At 41.6% G+C, this 15,590-nt stretch overlaps 1 protein-coding gene across 1 annotated transcript; it reads left to right on the top strand.

Moving 5' to 3' along the window:
* Window positions 1–8,038: 8,038 nt before the first annotated feature.
* LOC100596476 (60S ribosomal protein L26-like) lies at window positions 8,039–8,523 on the top strand. The gene has a single exon (XM_003258805.4). It carries the CDS (start codon window positions 8,039–8,041, stop codon window positions 8,474–8,476), a length of 438 nt encoding a protein of 145 aa, XP_003258853.1. The 3' UTR covers window positions 8,477–8,523.
* The last annotated feature ends 7,067 nt before the right edge of the window (window positions 8,524–15,590 follow it).

Below are 15,590 nucleotides of genomic sequence, written 5' to 3'. Positions count from 1 at the left end.
TTATTTAGTTTTTTTTAAAATACAGAACAACTATAACTTTTTATGCTAAAAAAATTATGATAAATTGTTAGGGGTCTGTGTTTAACTTGGACTAGTGTAACTCCTTCATGCAATAAAGTGAAAAAAATTATTAACTTAATATTAAACATGAGATGTTTATCAGTAGAAAGCTAACATCAATAAATATGCTTCTCAATGTAAATAGGTCTCTTAGGACCTCTCCCAAGACAGCAGAATACCGTTTGTTTCCTTGTAAGAGATAATTTGCTAGATGAACACTAAGTTACAATAGAGAAGCATTTCTTAGGGTGAGATCCACAGAACATTAATTTTGCTGCTTGGTACTGGACATACCAGAAAAAAAGATTTTGTGGTTTGGTAAATTTGGTAAAACATGGTCCAAACAAAGATAAGTATGCTTATTATTACTAACATTTGTAGTCTATTTAATGCACTAATACACATTGTGACTCTGAGAAGTTAAAGTGGGAATGGAGTGCAGTATGTAGGTTTTTCTAAACTCATTTGTTCCTAGTATCCTAGTATCCCTTTTCCTCCCAGGACCACTGTTCCAAGGAGCACATTTTGGGAAGCATTGTTTTAGGGAGTTCAGGAGAGAGTTTTTTGCATATTGAGGGGTATGCTTACTTATTACAGGATACTGCATACTGACGGGTATTATTTATTTAAGACTTTTTTTTTTTTTTTTTGGAGACAGGGTCTCGCTCTGTCACTCAGGCTGGAGTACAGTGGGCAATCTCGAAATCTCGGCCCACTGCAACCTCCACCTCCTGGGCTCAAGTGATTCTCCTGCCTCAGCCTCCCCAGTAGCTGGGATTACAGGCACACGCTACCATGCCCGGCTAATTTTTGTATTTTTAGTAGAGATGGGGTTTCACCATGTTGGCCAGGCTGGTCTGGAACTTCTGATCTCAGGTGATCCACCCACCTCGGCCTCCCAAAGTGCTGGGATTACAGGTGTGAGCCACCGCACCTGGCTGGGTATTCTTACTTATTACAGGATTTATCCATATCTGGTCATTGCACATAGTTTTTGAGCCAGATCTAAATTAATTTAGATCTGTATGGATTTTTCAAATATTAAACCTTACATTTTTTGAATAAACAAAATTTGATAGTGATGATTTATCCTTTTTATGTATTGTGAGATTTGGTTTGTTAAAACTGTGTTCAGTATTTTTACATTTTGGCTGGGTGCAGTGGCTCACACTGGTAATCTTAGCACTTTGGGAGGCTGAGGTGGGAGGAATGCTTGAGTCCAGGAGTTTGAGATCAGCCTGGGCAACACAATGAGACCCTTGTCTCTGAAAAATAAAATAAAATAGAACAAAAAGGGGCCAGGCACGGTGGCTCATGCCTGTAATCCCACCACTTTGGAAGGCCAAGGCGGGCAGATCACCTGAAGTCAGGAGTTCGAGACCAGCCTGGCCAACATGGTGAAATCCCATCTCTACCAAAAATACAAAAATTAGCTGGGCATGGTGGCAGGTTCCTGCAGTCTCAGCTACTCAGGAGGCTAAGGCAGGAGAACTGTTTGAACCCAGGAGGTGGAGGTTGCAGTGAGCCGAGATGGCGCCACTGCACTCCAGCCTGGGTGACACAGCAAGACTCCATCTCAAAAAAATAAAAATAAATAAATAAAACAAGAATTTTTACATTTTATGCTCATAGGAGAGATTGGCCTTTAATTTTCTATTCTTGTAATATGTTGTCAGGTTTTGGCATTAAAGTTATACTGGTCTCATAACTTGAGTTGTGAAATGTTTCATCTTCTCTCTGGTAGAGTCTGTATAATCTTGGCATTAACTCTCCTTTGAATGTTTGGTCGAATTCACTGGCAAAAGTATTAGGGCCTGGAATTTTATTTTGTTGTATTTTATTTCATTGGAAACTTTTCCATTTTGGAGTTCATTTCTGTGAAAGGAGTATGAGGGGCAAAACCCCATAGTCTTGCCAGCAATAAATGGTGCACTTAGTTGGGTACAAATAGGAAAAATGCATAGCTCTGCCAGCTTGAGAATGAGGTTTTGTTCAAAGCAAGTGGTGGAGCATACCACTGTAGGGACACCAGCGGGTACACACCAGAGATACAGATTCTGCCATTTAAATCTGGATACATTATTAGTGGGGGAAAAACCCAACAACCATTAAAAATAGAAAACAGAATTCAGAGTTGCTGCAATATATCACCTAAAATGTTCAGTTTTTTACCAGAAATTACTAGACATGCAAAAAGCAGGAAAGTATCATCCATATACAGGGGGAAAAAGCACTTAGTAAAACGGACTCTGAGTGGGTCCAGATTTTAGTTTTTACAGGCAAACACTTCAAAGCAGCTATTATAAATATGTTCCAAAAAAATTTTTTTTTTTGAGACAGAGTCTTGCTCTGTCACCCAGGCTGGAGTGCAGTGGCGCGATCTCAGCTCACTGCAATATCTGCCTCCTGGGTTCTGGCAATTCTCTTGCCTCAGCCTCCCAAGTAGCTGGATTACAGGCACGTGCCACCATGCCTGGCTAATTTTTGTATTTTTAGTAGAGACAGGGTTTCGCCATGTTAGCCAGGCCAGTCTCGAACTCCTGACCTCAAGTGATTCACCCGCCTCGGCCTCCCCAAGAGCTGGGATTATAGGCATGAGCCATGGTACCTGGCTGTTCAAATAATTTTTAAAATGCTAAAAATAAATCAACAAACAGGAAATCTAAATAGCGACATAGTATTAAAAAAAAAACAAAAAAAACAGAGGCCAGGCGTGGTGGCTCATGCCTGTAATCCCAGCACTTTGGGAGTCCGAGGCAGGCAGATCATAAGGTCAGGAGTTTGAGACCAGCCTGACCAACACGGTGAAACCCCATCTCTACCAAAAATACAGAAATTAGCTGGGCATGCTGGTGAGTACCTGTAATCACAGCTACTCGGGAAACTGAGGCAGCAGAATCACTTGAGCCCGGGAGGTGGAGACTGCAGTGAGCCAAGATCGTGCCACTGCACTCCAGCTTGGGCAACAGAGCAAGACTCTGTCTCAAAAAAAAAAAAAAAACACACAAACCAAATGGAAATTCTAGAGTCAAAAAGTACAATAACTCACATGACAAATTCATACAATGAGGTCAACAGCAAATTTGAGTTGACAGAAGAAATAATTACTGAATTTGAAGATAGACTAATAGAAATTATCCAATCCAAGGAGAGACCAAAAAAAACTGAAGGAAAAATACAGCCTTGAAGACCATGGAGTCAAGCATTTCAGCTTATGTATAATAATAATCTCAGAAGAAGAGACAGAAAGGAGTAGAAAAAATATTTGAAGAAACAATGACTGAAAACTTCTCAATTTAATGAAAAATTTTAATTTACATATACAAAAAGCTTGATGAAACTTGAGTAGAATAAACAAAAAACAACCACACCTATACATACCATAGTCAAATTTCTGAAAGCCAGAGACAAAAAGAAAAATCTCTCTCTCTCTCTCTTTTTTTTTTCAAGACAGAGTCTTGCTCTGTTCCCCAGGCTGGAATGCAGTGGTGCAGTCTTGGCTCACTGCACTTCCACCTCCCAGGTTCAAGTGATTTTCCTGCCTCAGCCTCCTGAATAGCTGGGACTACAGGTGCATGCCACCATGCTGGGCTAATTTTTGTATTTTTAGTAGAGACAGGGTTTTGGCATGTTGGCCAGACTGGTCTTGAACTCCTGGCCTCAGGTGATCCACCTGCCTCAGCCTCCCAAAGTGCTGGGATTACAGGTGTGAGCCACCGCAACCAGCCAAAGAGAAAAATCTCTTAAAAGCAGCAAGAGAAAAATGACTCATCACATTTAGGGAAATGATACAGTTAACAGCCAACTTCTCATTAGAAGCAATGGAGGCCTGAAAGATATAGTCAAAGTGCTGGAAAAACAAAACAAAACAAAACAATCTTTCAACCAAGAATTATATATCCAACAAAGCCATTTTTTTAAAAAAGGAAGTTAAAGACATTACCAGATAAGCAAAAACTGAAAGAATATGTTGCTAGCAGACCAATATACTGCTAACCAATCATAGATTGTGAAACTATATCAAAAAGCAAGATGACTGGGCACTGTTCTAAACCATAGCATCAGTAAAATTTTAAGAACCTTCTTTTCAGGCTGGGTAAGGTGGCTCGTGCCTGTAATCCCAGCACTTTGGGAGGCCAAGGCGGGTGGATCACCTGAGGTCAGGAGTTCGAGACCAGCCTAGCCAACATGGCGAAACCCTGTCTCTACTTAAAATACAAAATTAGCCAGGTGTGGTGGCGCATTCCTATATCCCAGCTACTTGGGAGGCTAAGGCGGGAGAATCACTTGAACTTGGGAGGCGGAGGCTACAGTGAGCTGAGATCATGCCACTGCACTCCAGCCTGGGCAACAAGAGCGAAACTCTGTCTTAAAAAAAAAAAAAAAAAAGCAAGATTCAATTATATATTGTCCACCAAAAGACATACTTCAGAGTTGTAGGCATAAATAGGTTAAAATTAAAAGACAGAAAATAATATACTATGCACACAGTAATCATGAGAGACCTGGAGTGGCTATCTTAGTATCAGACAAAACAGGCTTTAGGACGTATTAGAGACAAATAAGGACATTTCATTGTTAGAAACAAACAAGAGACATTTCATAATGAAAAAGGATCAATACATAAAAATAACAATTATAAATATATATGTACCTAACAAGCCCCAAAATACATGAAGCAAAAAACCTGACATAATTCAGAAGAAAAATAGACAATCCACTTCATCCTCAGTATCTGGTGGCCAGGAGATGTGCCTCAAAGACCTTCACTTACAAGGAACAACATAATTGACCAAGATCCCAACTTGTGTACTCTGAGATCAACTGCTTCATTTGCTTCCTGGCCATGCTTCCCCTAGGCTACTATTAGCCAATGACTGCATGTAGCTGGAATGCTAAGGCAGCCTCATTCCCGGGAGATATGGGGCTCTTCGGATTATCAAGAACTTTGACTCGAGGACAACAGCTTTGCTGAAACTTTCTTATTCTGCATAGTAGTCTAGGGTGCTTCTACCCAACCTTGCTTCTCTCTCTCCTTCATCCAGATTTAGGCTTGTATTGTAGTCTGATGACTTCTCCAGTTCCTTCTCTAATTTTTCTCGTGGTCACCTCCCCTAATAAAATCTGTGTATACTTAATGCTGTCTTGGTGTCTGCTTCTTAAAAGGTCCAGACTAACACAAATAGTTCCAGGAGTGATCTAAGAAAATAGGCAGTAAGATGGGGACTTGGCTCACTTAGGACTAGTTCACCTACTGCCCAGCAAATGAAAAGGATGCTGTTGTGGTTGTGAAGTGGGGCATGGCACAAGGTGGAGGCTCGGAGGCTGAAGGTGTCACTAGTGGTAATGTGGGAAAATGCATCCCTAGAGGGGAATGTTGATGGAAGAGAATGCTGTAGCATGTGCAATATCTCAGGCCTTTCAAAAATATAGAGAAACAATGCTTTCAAGGACAGTGGAGCTGGAGTTGGCTGGTTGCTGCTAAGTCGTAGTGATACAACTACATAAGGATAATGAGAGACTGAGGACACTTAACAATCAGCCAACATAGTGGCTCACCCCTGTAATCCCAGCACGTTGGGAGGCTGAAGCAGGCAGATCACTTGAGATCAGGAGTTTGAGACCAACCTGCCCAACATGGTGAAACCCTGTCTCTACTGAAAACACACACACAAAAAATTAACCAGGCATCGTGGCACGTGCCTGTAATCCCAGCTACTCAGGAGGCTGAGGCAGGAGAATCTCTTGAACCCAGGAGGTGGAGAGTGCAGTAAGCTGAGATCATGCCATTGCACTCCAGCCTGGGAGACACAGGGAGACTCCATCTCAAACAAACAAACAAACAAACAACCAGTTAATGGTTAAGTGTGAGATTCAGAAACCGTGTGGTAGCTTACAAAGAGGCCCTTATCTTTTCTAATAGAAGGACAGGCACATTTGAGCAGCAGGCTGAAGACTTAATATGTAGAGTCTTAGAGCTCCATAGTTTTTGCATTGCTCAGTCAAAGCAGTAGTGAAGATCAGGGCTTGGTGATAAAAACCTGAGATCCTAAGATGTGGGTGAGAAGGCTTTGAAGAGTCTGGCCACTGCAACCACTGTGCCCCTGGACCCTCTGGGTTTACAGAGGTACCTTGTCTTTCTTAATAAGAGCTAGCACTTTGGCTGTGCTGGAAATAGGTGCCCTCCTCTGATGCTGCCCTTACCCCCACCTCCTCTCCTGGCTACCAGGCTGATAACTGGGGCTGTGCTGGGCCCGATAAGGGAGAAAAGAGACTATGTACTTAAAAAAATGGCAAGGGCTGGGCATGGTGGCTCAAGCTTGTAATCCCAGCACTTTAGGAGGCCGAGGCGGGCGGATAACAAGGTCAGGAGATCGAGACCATTCTGGCTAACACAGTGAAACCCCATCTGTACTAAAAATACAAAAAATTAGCCAGGCGTGGTGGCATGCGCCTGTAGTCCCAGCTACTTGGGAGGCTGAGGCAGGAGAATAGCTTGAACCCGGGAGGTGGAGGTTGCAGTGAGCCAAGATTGCACCACTGCACTCCAGCCTGGGAGACAGAGGGGGACTCCATCTAAAAAAAAAAAAAAAAAAAAAAAGGCAAGATTTAGCAGGAGTCAGGGGATTATTCCTGGGATTAGCATTTGAGGATGTTTAATCAAGGATGTCAGAATGGAAGACTGGATAAGCAAGAATTCACTGATGTGGGGGTACTTTCTCAGGATAAAATATTTAATATTCTACTAGGAACTCCAGGAGATGGGACAAAGTTTCTGCAAGGATTTAAGAAGCCTGGAAAAAATAATAGCCAAATCTCAGAGAAGTGGAAATACCTGCCTTGCCCTGACAAACCGCAGAGGAAGGTGGGCATGCCAAAACTGATATGTAAGGCAAGAAGACCAGCCAGATAATTATGTTCCATTGGAAGGCCTAGAGGACACACTGCTAAAGCCATCAGGAATGAGCTGGAAGAGAGGTACCACTGATCCTAAGAAATTTGGTGGTGGCTGTCCTCTGCAGGCCAGGGCTAATCTAAGAGAAGAGGTCACAGTGTTGGGTTTATTAACACCCATTGAAATGATGGGGCCCCAAAGTAGTAGAAGTATGTGTCTTAAGGAATGGAATGGCAAAATAAGGCTTTTTGTTGTTGTTGATGATGACGTTTCATTAAATCAGGTAATTTGTTACACATTCTGAAAGTTGAACTAAAAATGAAATCTGGAGAGAAAAATAGGAATAATCTCTAGAGGAGGTGTTTAACTTTTGACTAGAGCTGATTAAGTTCTTTATTATTTATTTAAAAATAAGGGGTTCTTTTATTCTATTGTATTCTTATAATAATTTAATGTCATATTGAATTTATATTTTCCTGTATTCGACTTTATAAACTTCCAGCCTGGGGCTAGGAAAAATGCTGCTGAATTATGTCCTAGAGCTTTTATTTAGAAGTTAATCAAGATGATTATGTTCTCTTGGCTAACATTGGTTAATAGCTTAACATTTAAAATGCTATATCCCTTTAAAAATTTTTTATCCCTTTAACCTCTTTTCTATCTTAAGATACAAAATATGTATGTGTATATTTACAGATATAGATACACACCTATATACACATTTACATGTACACAAAATATGTATGTATGCATATGTGTGTGTGTATATATATAGCACATTGGGAGGACACACACACACACACACACACACACACAGAGTACATAGGCCAGGCATGGTGGCTCACACCTGTGATCCCAGAGCTTTGGGAGGATCACTTGAGGCCAGGAGTTCAAAACCAGCCTGGGCAACATAGTGAAAACCTGTCTGTACAAAAAATAACCAAAATTACCGAACATGGTGGTGCATGCCTGTAGTCCTAGCTACTCAGGAGTCTGAGGCAGGAGGATTGCTTGAGGAGTTTGAGGTTACCGTGAGCTATGATCACACCACTACACTTCAGTCTGGGTGACAGAGCCACCAAAATGAAGTTCAATCCCTTTGTAACTTCCAACCGAAGCAAAAATCACAAAAGGAATTTCAATGCACCTTCCCACATTCACAGGAAGATTATGTCTTCCCCTCTTTCCAAAGAGCTGAGACGGAAGTCCAACGTGCAATCCATGCCCATCCGAAAGGATGATGAAGTTCAGGTTATACAAGGACACTATAAAGGTCAGCAAATTGGTAAAGTAGTCCAGATTTACAGGAAGAAATATGTCATCTACATTGAATGGGTGCAGTGGGAAAAGGCTAACGGCATAACTGTCCACGCAGGCATTCACCCCAGAAAGGTGGTTATCACTAGGCTAAAACTGGACAAAGACTGCAAAAAGATCCTTGAACGGAAAGCCAAATCTCGTCAAGTAGGAAAGGAAAAGGGCAAATACCAGGAAGAAACAATTGAGAAGATGCAGGAATAAAGTAATCTTATATACAAGCTTTGATTAAAACTTGAAACAAACAAAAAAAAAGAAAAGATACAGGCTGGGTACAGTGGTTAACATCTGTAATCTCCGCACTCTGGGAGGCTGAGGTGGACAGATTGCTAGAGTCTAGGGATTTGAGGTCAGCTGGGCAACATGGCAAAACCCTGTCTCTATAAAAAATACAAAAATCAGCCCCATGTGGTGGCACTCAAATGTAATCCCAGCCACTTGCGACACTGAGGTGGAAGGATCGCTTGAGTCCAGGAGGCAGAGGTTGCAGTGAGCTGACATTGCACTACTGCACTACTGCACCCCTGCCTGGGTGACACAGCAAGACCCTGTCTCAAAAAAAATGTATATATATATAATATGTATATATAAAATGTAGATATATATATATAATGTAGATATACACATAGATGTAGATACAGATACATACATAATTTTTAAATCTTATTTTTCTAGTTCTGATGATCTAACCAGCTGAAGATCTTGCAAACTCTCTCAGGAGAGGTATCCAGGGATCAAACCAGTCTCTTCCACCATCCTGAAAGGAGAACTTGCTTAACTGACTCTCTCTCTTCAGTTCAAGGCCTTTCCAGTTACACCAGGGTTTCTTAATCAAGGATCTTTGGAGTTCTTCATGAATGGGTTTCTTGAGCTCTCTGAACCCTTTTGAGTTATCCTCAACATTCTATTTGTGCGTGCATACACAGTGTTTTCCTGGGGAGTCTGTTGCTTTTGTTTGTTTCTCAGCGTCTCTGACTAAAAATATTTCTGAAACACTAGTGTTCATCACTTGAAGCCTTAGGCCTCCTTGCCACCAGGAACAGCTATAATCTCATTCTGAAGGAAAACCAAATTAATCTTCTCTCCTAATGACGTGGGGAGAGTTCACTTCAAGACACCAAAGTAACTTTTAGTAACATACCATGAACACTGAGCAAAAACTAATCTATCCAACCTCATTTGGCTTCCAACATCATTTGGCACCTCAGCCCATCATCTTGAGGAAAGTCAAACCTGCCATCCTTGGCCACCAGTTCAAATACAAGCCACTAGACTAAATGTAACTACTTCTCTGACATTGATGCCATCAGCAGTAACATCCTCTGCTTCTCCTCTTGACAATCACCAGAGCTCTGAGACTAGGGTGAGGCAAAGTGGGTGCCTAGGGTATGAAGGAGCTGCTCCTTTCCCACCCTGCACTTGCGCTTGCTCACCCCGAGAGTCAGTGCCTCCTCACTTTTTGCACTCTAGGCACATCCCTTGTCTCACCCTAATCCCAGCTCTATATCACCAACTATAATGCATCCATTATGACCTGATGGAAAGAGCATCGGCCACAGAAGGAGGGAAGAGGTAGTAGTAGATTATCTGCAGAGACAGTAACCTAAGAACTAATTAGGGAAAATGAAAGAAGTCATTGCATAAAAGTGGGATAGCAACGATTTAGACTGGTGACAGGAAAAGAAGTAAAGGATCAGATATGGGTCTAGGTGAACAGGATGAAGCCAAACAGCTTAGAACATGGTGAATAAAACACGGATTCTGGGGCCTGCTCTTAACAGGTGCTGGTAGCTGGCTGGGCAAGACAATAGAACTCTTGACTTTATCTCAGCTTATTTTCAAAGAATCACATTAGAAAGTGTCCTGGTATGGGGAAGGGAGAGAAAAATCAGAAAATCTCTATAACATACAGAAATCTGTATATTAATTTTTTCAATTCTGTGAAGGCTTCTTCTTATGAGATTTCTGAAGTTGGGCCAACTAAAATTTAAGGGCCTTTGAATGACTATTATCTTTGCTGAGAGTGGGTGTATGTTAAATTCAACAAAATTAATAACCCACCTTTGCGTAATGTCTTACAGGTTATGACGTTCTCTGACGCTGTCTTTTTAAATCTCAGTCATTTCTCTTTGCTTTTGCCCATTTCTGTTCCCATTTCCTAAAACTCTTTCTTCTAGCCTTCTGGTTGACACCCATTTTTTTTTAAACAGCTTTATTAAGATATAATTCACATACCATGCAATTCACCAATTTAAATTGTACAATTCAATGGTTTTTACTATATTCAAAGCTGTGCAACAATTTTAAAACATTTCCTTCACCCCAAAAGAAATCCTAGACCCATTAGCAGTCTCTCTCCATTTCCCACACTAACCTCCCTAGCCATAGGCAACCACAAATCTACATCGGATGGGGCCCATTCTGGACATTAATTTTTAATTTTTATTTGAAAGTGCCCCTGTAATTCCAGCACTCTGGGAGGCCAAGGCGGGAAGATCACTTGAGCCCAGGAGTTCAGGACCAGCCCGGGCAACATGGCAAAACCCCGTCTCTACAAAGAATACAAAAATTAGCCAGGCGTGGTGGTGTGCACCTGTAGTCCCAGCTCCTTGGGAGGCTGAGGTGGGAGATCACTTGGGCCTGGGGAGGTCAAGGTTGCAAGTGAGCTATGATCATGCCACTGCATTCCAGTCTGGGTAACAGAGTGAGACCCTGTTTCAAAAAGAAAAAAAAATACAGAAAGAAAGAAAGTGCCCTTGGGGATTAGGAATTCTTACTTTTGGAACTCCTGACCCCTAAATGGTGGACATCTGTGATAAATCAGAGAGCTGTGACAGAAATAGCGGGGAAGGGGAAATAGTATTTATTTAACAACTACTATGTACTAATGTGTATCATTACTTTCATAACCATCCTGTGAGCGAGGTATCATTTAGCAGTTGAAGAAACTGAGGTTTATAGAAATTATGTAACCTGGCCTGGTGTGGTGGCTCATGCCTATAATCCCAGCACTTTGGGAAGCTGAGGTGGGCAGATAGCTTGAGCTCAGGAGTTTGAGACCAGCCAGGGCAACATGGTGAAACCCCATCTCTACCAAAAGTACAAAAATTAGCCGGGCGTGGTGGCTGGTGCCTGTAGTCCCAGCTACTTTGGGGGCTGAGGCAGGAGGACTGCTTGGGCCCAGGAGGCAGAGGTTGCAGTGAACCAAAACAGCACCACTGCACTACAGCCTGGGCAACAGAGTAAGACTCTGTCTCAAAAAAAAAAAAAAAAAAAGAAAAAAATTATGTAACCTGTCAAAGGTTATAAAGTTAGTAACAAAGTAAGATTATAAATCTTTGTTTTCTGACGGAGCTTATTCATCTTCTTTGCACCAGAACAGTGGTTCTCGAACTTTGGTGGGCATGAGAATCACCCGGAAGGCTTATAAAACACAGAATGTGGAGCTCCACATACAGAGTTTCTTATTTACTAGTTCTGGGGTGGTGCTTAAGCATTTGCATTCCCAGATGCTGCTGCTGCCGGTCTGAGACTGCACTATGTTGTGCTGCCTAATAGTACCTGAGAATGTAATTGATTAAGGTCACAGAGCTGGATGTGACTGATTAAGGTCAGAGAGCTTTAACGTCATCCAGCCATCTTTTCAGAACAGTACTTATGATCTGACAAAGCAACTGCTGATTGATAAAAGGTGGAAAGTAATTAGAAAGGTAATACAGAGAACGATAATGCTTCGGATACATGATGAAGTGCGATAACATCTATTTTTCTGGCTGGGGAATAAGATAAACATAGAGAATTGATCATGGTGCATGAAGCACCTAGAGTAAGAACATTTCAGTTGGGTGCAAAATGTAACATTCCTTGTCTAGTTCAGAACTATGGCTACTCAAGGGGAGAAGGCAGGCAGACAAAGGACTGTCAACAGCAATGTCTCTTATTGTTCTTTGGCTACAGCTGCACTTGCATACTCATGCTGACTTCATGCCCAAATGTTAACTAGGCCAGAACTTGATCAGTCTGAAATCTGTAAAAGAAAAAAAATCATCACAGATACCAAGAAAATGTATTTCCTTGAATCTGTTCTAACTCTGAATTTTGTTAAAAAATTTGATTTTTTTTTTTTTTTTAGTGGGAGGAAAAGGAGGACAGCTCAAAATCATTTAATTCAGAATCTGCAGTGTAATTGTTATGGTAGGCTCAAATGTGATTTGAACATCCCTAGCTATGGGATTTGGTGACCAAGCTCCCAAGAGAGGATGACACAGCACAGGGTATAGCACAGGCAGCTTGCCTTGCTTTGTAGGGGGCAGAGATGTGAAAGTCCTTGTTGAGGTCAGTGGAGCTGAGAGTACTCTTCATAATTTAAATGGACACGGGTAATTTCCTTATATGTAGGCAAGCCAGCCCTAGGGATAGGAAGGAGAAAGAAAAACGGGGAGTACAGAGTGCAGATGGCTGCCCTCTGCTAATTAGGCCTTACCTTTATATAGAATGTTTTTGATTTTTTCAGACACTTTCATGTATATTAACTCATGCACAGAGGTCAAATATTATTATTATTAAACAAAGTGCAGAGAAGTATGGAGAATTAGCTCAGTTAATGAATTAGCTCAACTAGGTAATAGATGCATTAAGATTAGATGGGGACAGTCACTCTGGAATGCCAGGAAAACAAAACATTCAGAAATAAGTGTAGTAACCACATTAATACAATCAAGGGAACAAGTCTTTCCTTCCAAAGTGACGGAAATTAAGTTTACTTGCTGGTGTCTTCTTACTTCCATATTCATTCATTTATCATGTATTAAATGCTTCCTACTTGCTTGTCATTCTGCTCAGTGAGCCTGGGGGATGTAGAAATGAGACATTATCTTTTTTCATTTGTTGAGGGCCTACAAGGTGCCAGAACTGTTCCAGGCGTCGGGGATATAGTAATTAAAAACAAAACAAACAAGAAATGTATAAGCCAGTGTGGAGTAAGTCAATTAAAATTAATAAAGCAAAAGGAAATAAGTCCTATAATAAAAATGCCTTGATGGATAGAGGGATGGGTAGATGACCAGCTATGTTTTAAAGCAAGTATACATATAGTACGACATTAGTGATAGAGTCTGGGTGGTGGGTATATTGGTGTTTGCTGTAAAATCTTTCAACTGTGCTTGAAAATTTTTATGACAAAATAGTATGGAAGAAACACTATAGGAATGACAAGGAAGGTGCGGATTTGAGAAGAGTTCATGAAAGACATGGCATTCTTTGTTTTTTTTTAAGAGACAAGTCGATAGATGAGTGCAATGGCATGATCACAGCTGCAACCTCGAACTCCTGGGCTCAAGTGATCCTCCTGCCTCAGCCTCTGGTGTAGCTGGGACTACAGGTGTGCACCACCATGCCCAGTTAATGTTTGTACTTTTTGTGGAGAGGGGTGTCTCATTATGTTGCCCAGGCTGGTCTCGAACTCCTAGCCTCAAGTGATCCTCACTCTTCTGCCTCCCAAAATGTTGGGATTACAGGCATGAGCCACCCCACTGGCCTTTGGCATTCCTTTATCCTCCTCTTCTTCTCCTTAACTACCTAATGTCCCCATGCTAACCCTTAGTTGTAGGTTCAACTTCCAAATTCCAATGGGCTATAAAGAGTTCTACAAAAGTCCATGACGACTAATAAATCTATCTAGTAGAGAAAAGACCTTTTGGAGAAGAGGCTAACTAACTCTAGGACCACCTAAAACTCACCCACTCCATAGCTATTGGGTAAGGCACCCCTTTAGGAAACTTCACCCAAATGCCTGCTTCTGGATACCAGGTAGTGGCCACTCTCCCCATCTTTGTTTCCTGAGCTGCTACCGAGTTTGATGTTAGATGGTGACATAAAATACAGTCATCCCTAGATATATGCGGAGGGACTGGTCCCAGGACAGCCTACATGTAACCAAATCCACACATGAAGTCCCACAGTCAGCCCTGAGGAACCTGCACAAATGCTGTATTTTCCATCTGCCTTTGGTTAAAAAAAAAAAGCTGCATAAAAGTGAACCTCACAGTTTGAACCAGTGTTGTTCAAGTGTCAACTGTAATTTAAAAGTGAAAAAAAGTTTGTGTTTTCTGGTATCCTTTTTTTTTGTTTTGTTTTTGTTTTTGTTTTTTGACACAGGCTCTGGCTCTGCTGACCAGGCTGGAGTGCAGTGGGGAGATCATGGCTCACCGCAGCCTCGATTTCCCTGGCTTGAGAGAAAATTATTTTTTTCAAAATAATTTTCAATTTAAGGTAATTTACTAAGTTTCAAAAGATAATGCTATTGACATAAATTCTGTTTTAGATTGTAGGCCCCATCAGCTCATTGATACTAGTCCCAAGTTCACAGGAGAAGAGACTGGAAGTTCCTAGGCTAGTTCTGCCTCTCTCAGGTGTGTCCCAGCAAAACTTTTCTTTCCAGTTTCAGCGCTTTAGAGACCTTTTCTCTTCAAACACTAATACAGGGCCTAGACTGTACCAGCACTGTTCTGAGAAGTTTACATATACTAATTCATTTAATTCTCACAAAAATCCTGGGATGTAATTACCATTATTATTCCCATTTAACAGATGAGAACACTGAAGCACAGGGAGATTAAGTAACTTGCTCAGGGACCTGGATGTGAATGCAGAAATCTGGCTCCAGAGGTGGAGTCTGAAACTGCCTTTCTAAGTGACTGATCGGCAATCTCTGGAAAACCGGTTCAATTGAAGGTATTAATGGATCAAAATGTCAGTGTGTTTTCAGATAACCTAACTCCATAGGAAGCTCAGTGTATGGGATTTGAGATACTGTGGTTTAGAAGGGAATTGCTTTTCCAATGGAGGGCACCCTTCAGATAAGCCCCTCAAATTGCCCTTCTCTAGAGAGTCGCACGAGGACAGGCCTGCTAAAAAGGATGGCGCTGGGGGGTTTCCAAGACAGGAAATATCTAAAGCCAGCGGCTGACATACTATCTTGGCGAACGGGAGAAGGGAAAAAGAACCCTCATTTTTTGGAAACACAAGTTTTTAGCCTGGATAATGGGTAAATGACATTAACTCTTTGTTCCACCCTAATCTTTCAAGCTTGTTCAAATTTTGCTTCTCAAACCTGGGCCATTCCTTCTTATTTAATCTGCGTATTATTTCCTTCAAGCTTTTTATCCCTTCTGAAATAGGTGGTAGCATACCAAATTAAAATACAGAACAGCCTGTTTGTTTCCCCCAGGGTCCGCTAGGGCGCGTCGGAGAAAGGGTTAACCCGGCGGGTGGGAGGGAAGGTCGGGCTCACACCTTTCGCAGAGACCTCGGGCGGCGG

Source organism: Nomascus leucogenys, chromosome 12 (assembly GCF_006542625.1).
Source record: "Nomascus leucogenys isolate Asia chromosome 12, Asia_NLE_v1, whole genome shotgun sequence".
NCBI classification, from domain to species: domain Eukaryota; kingdom Metazoa; phylum Chordata; class Mammalia; order Primates; family Hylobatidae; genus Nomascus; species Nomascus leucogenys.
This window is presented reverse-complemented; position numbering and strand designations above follow the sequence as displayed.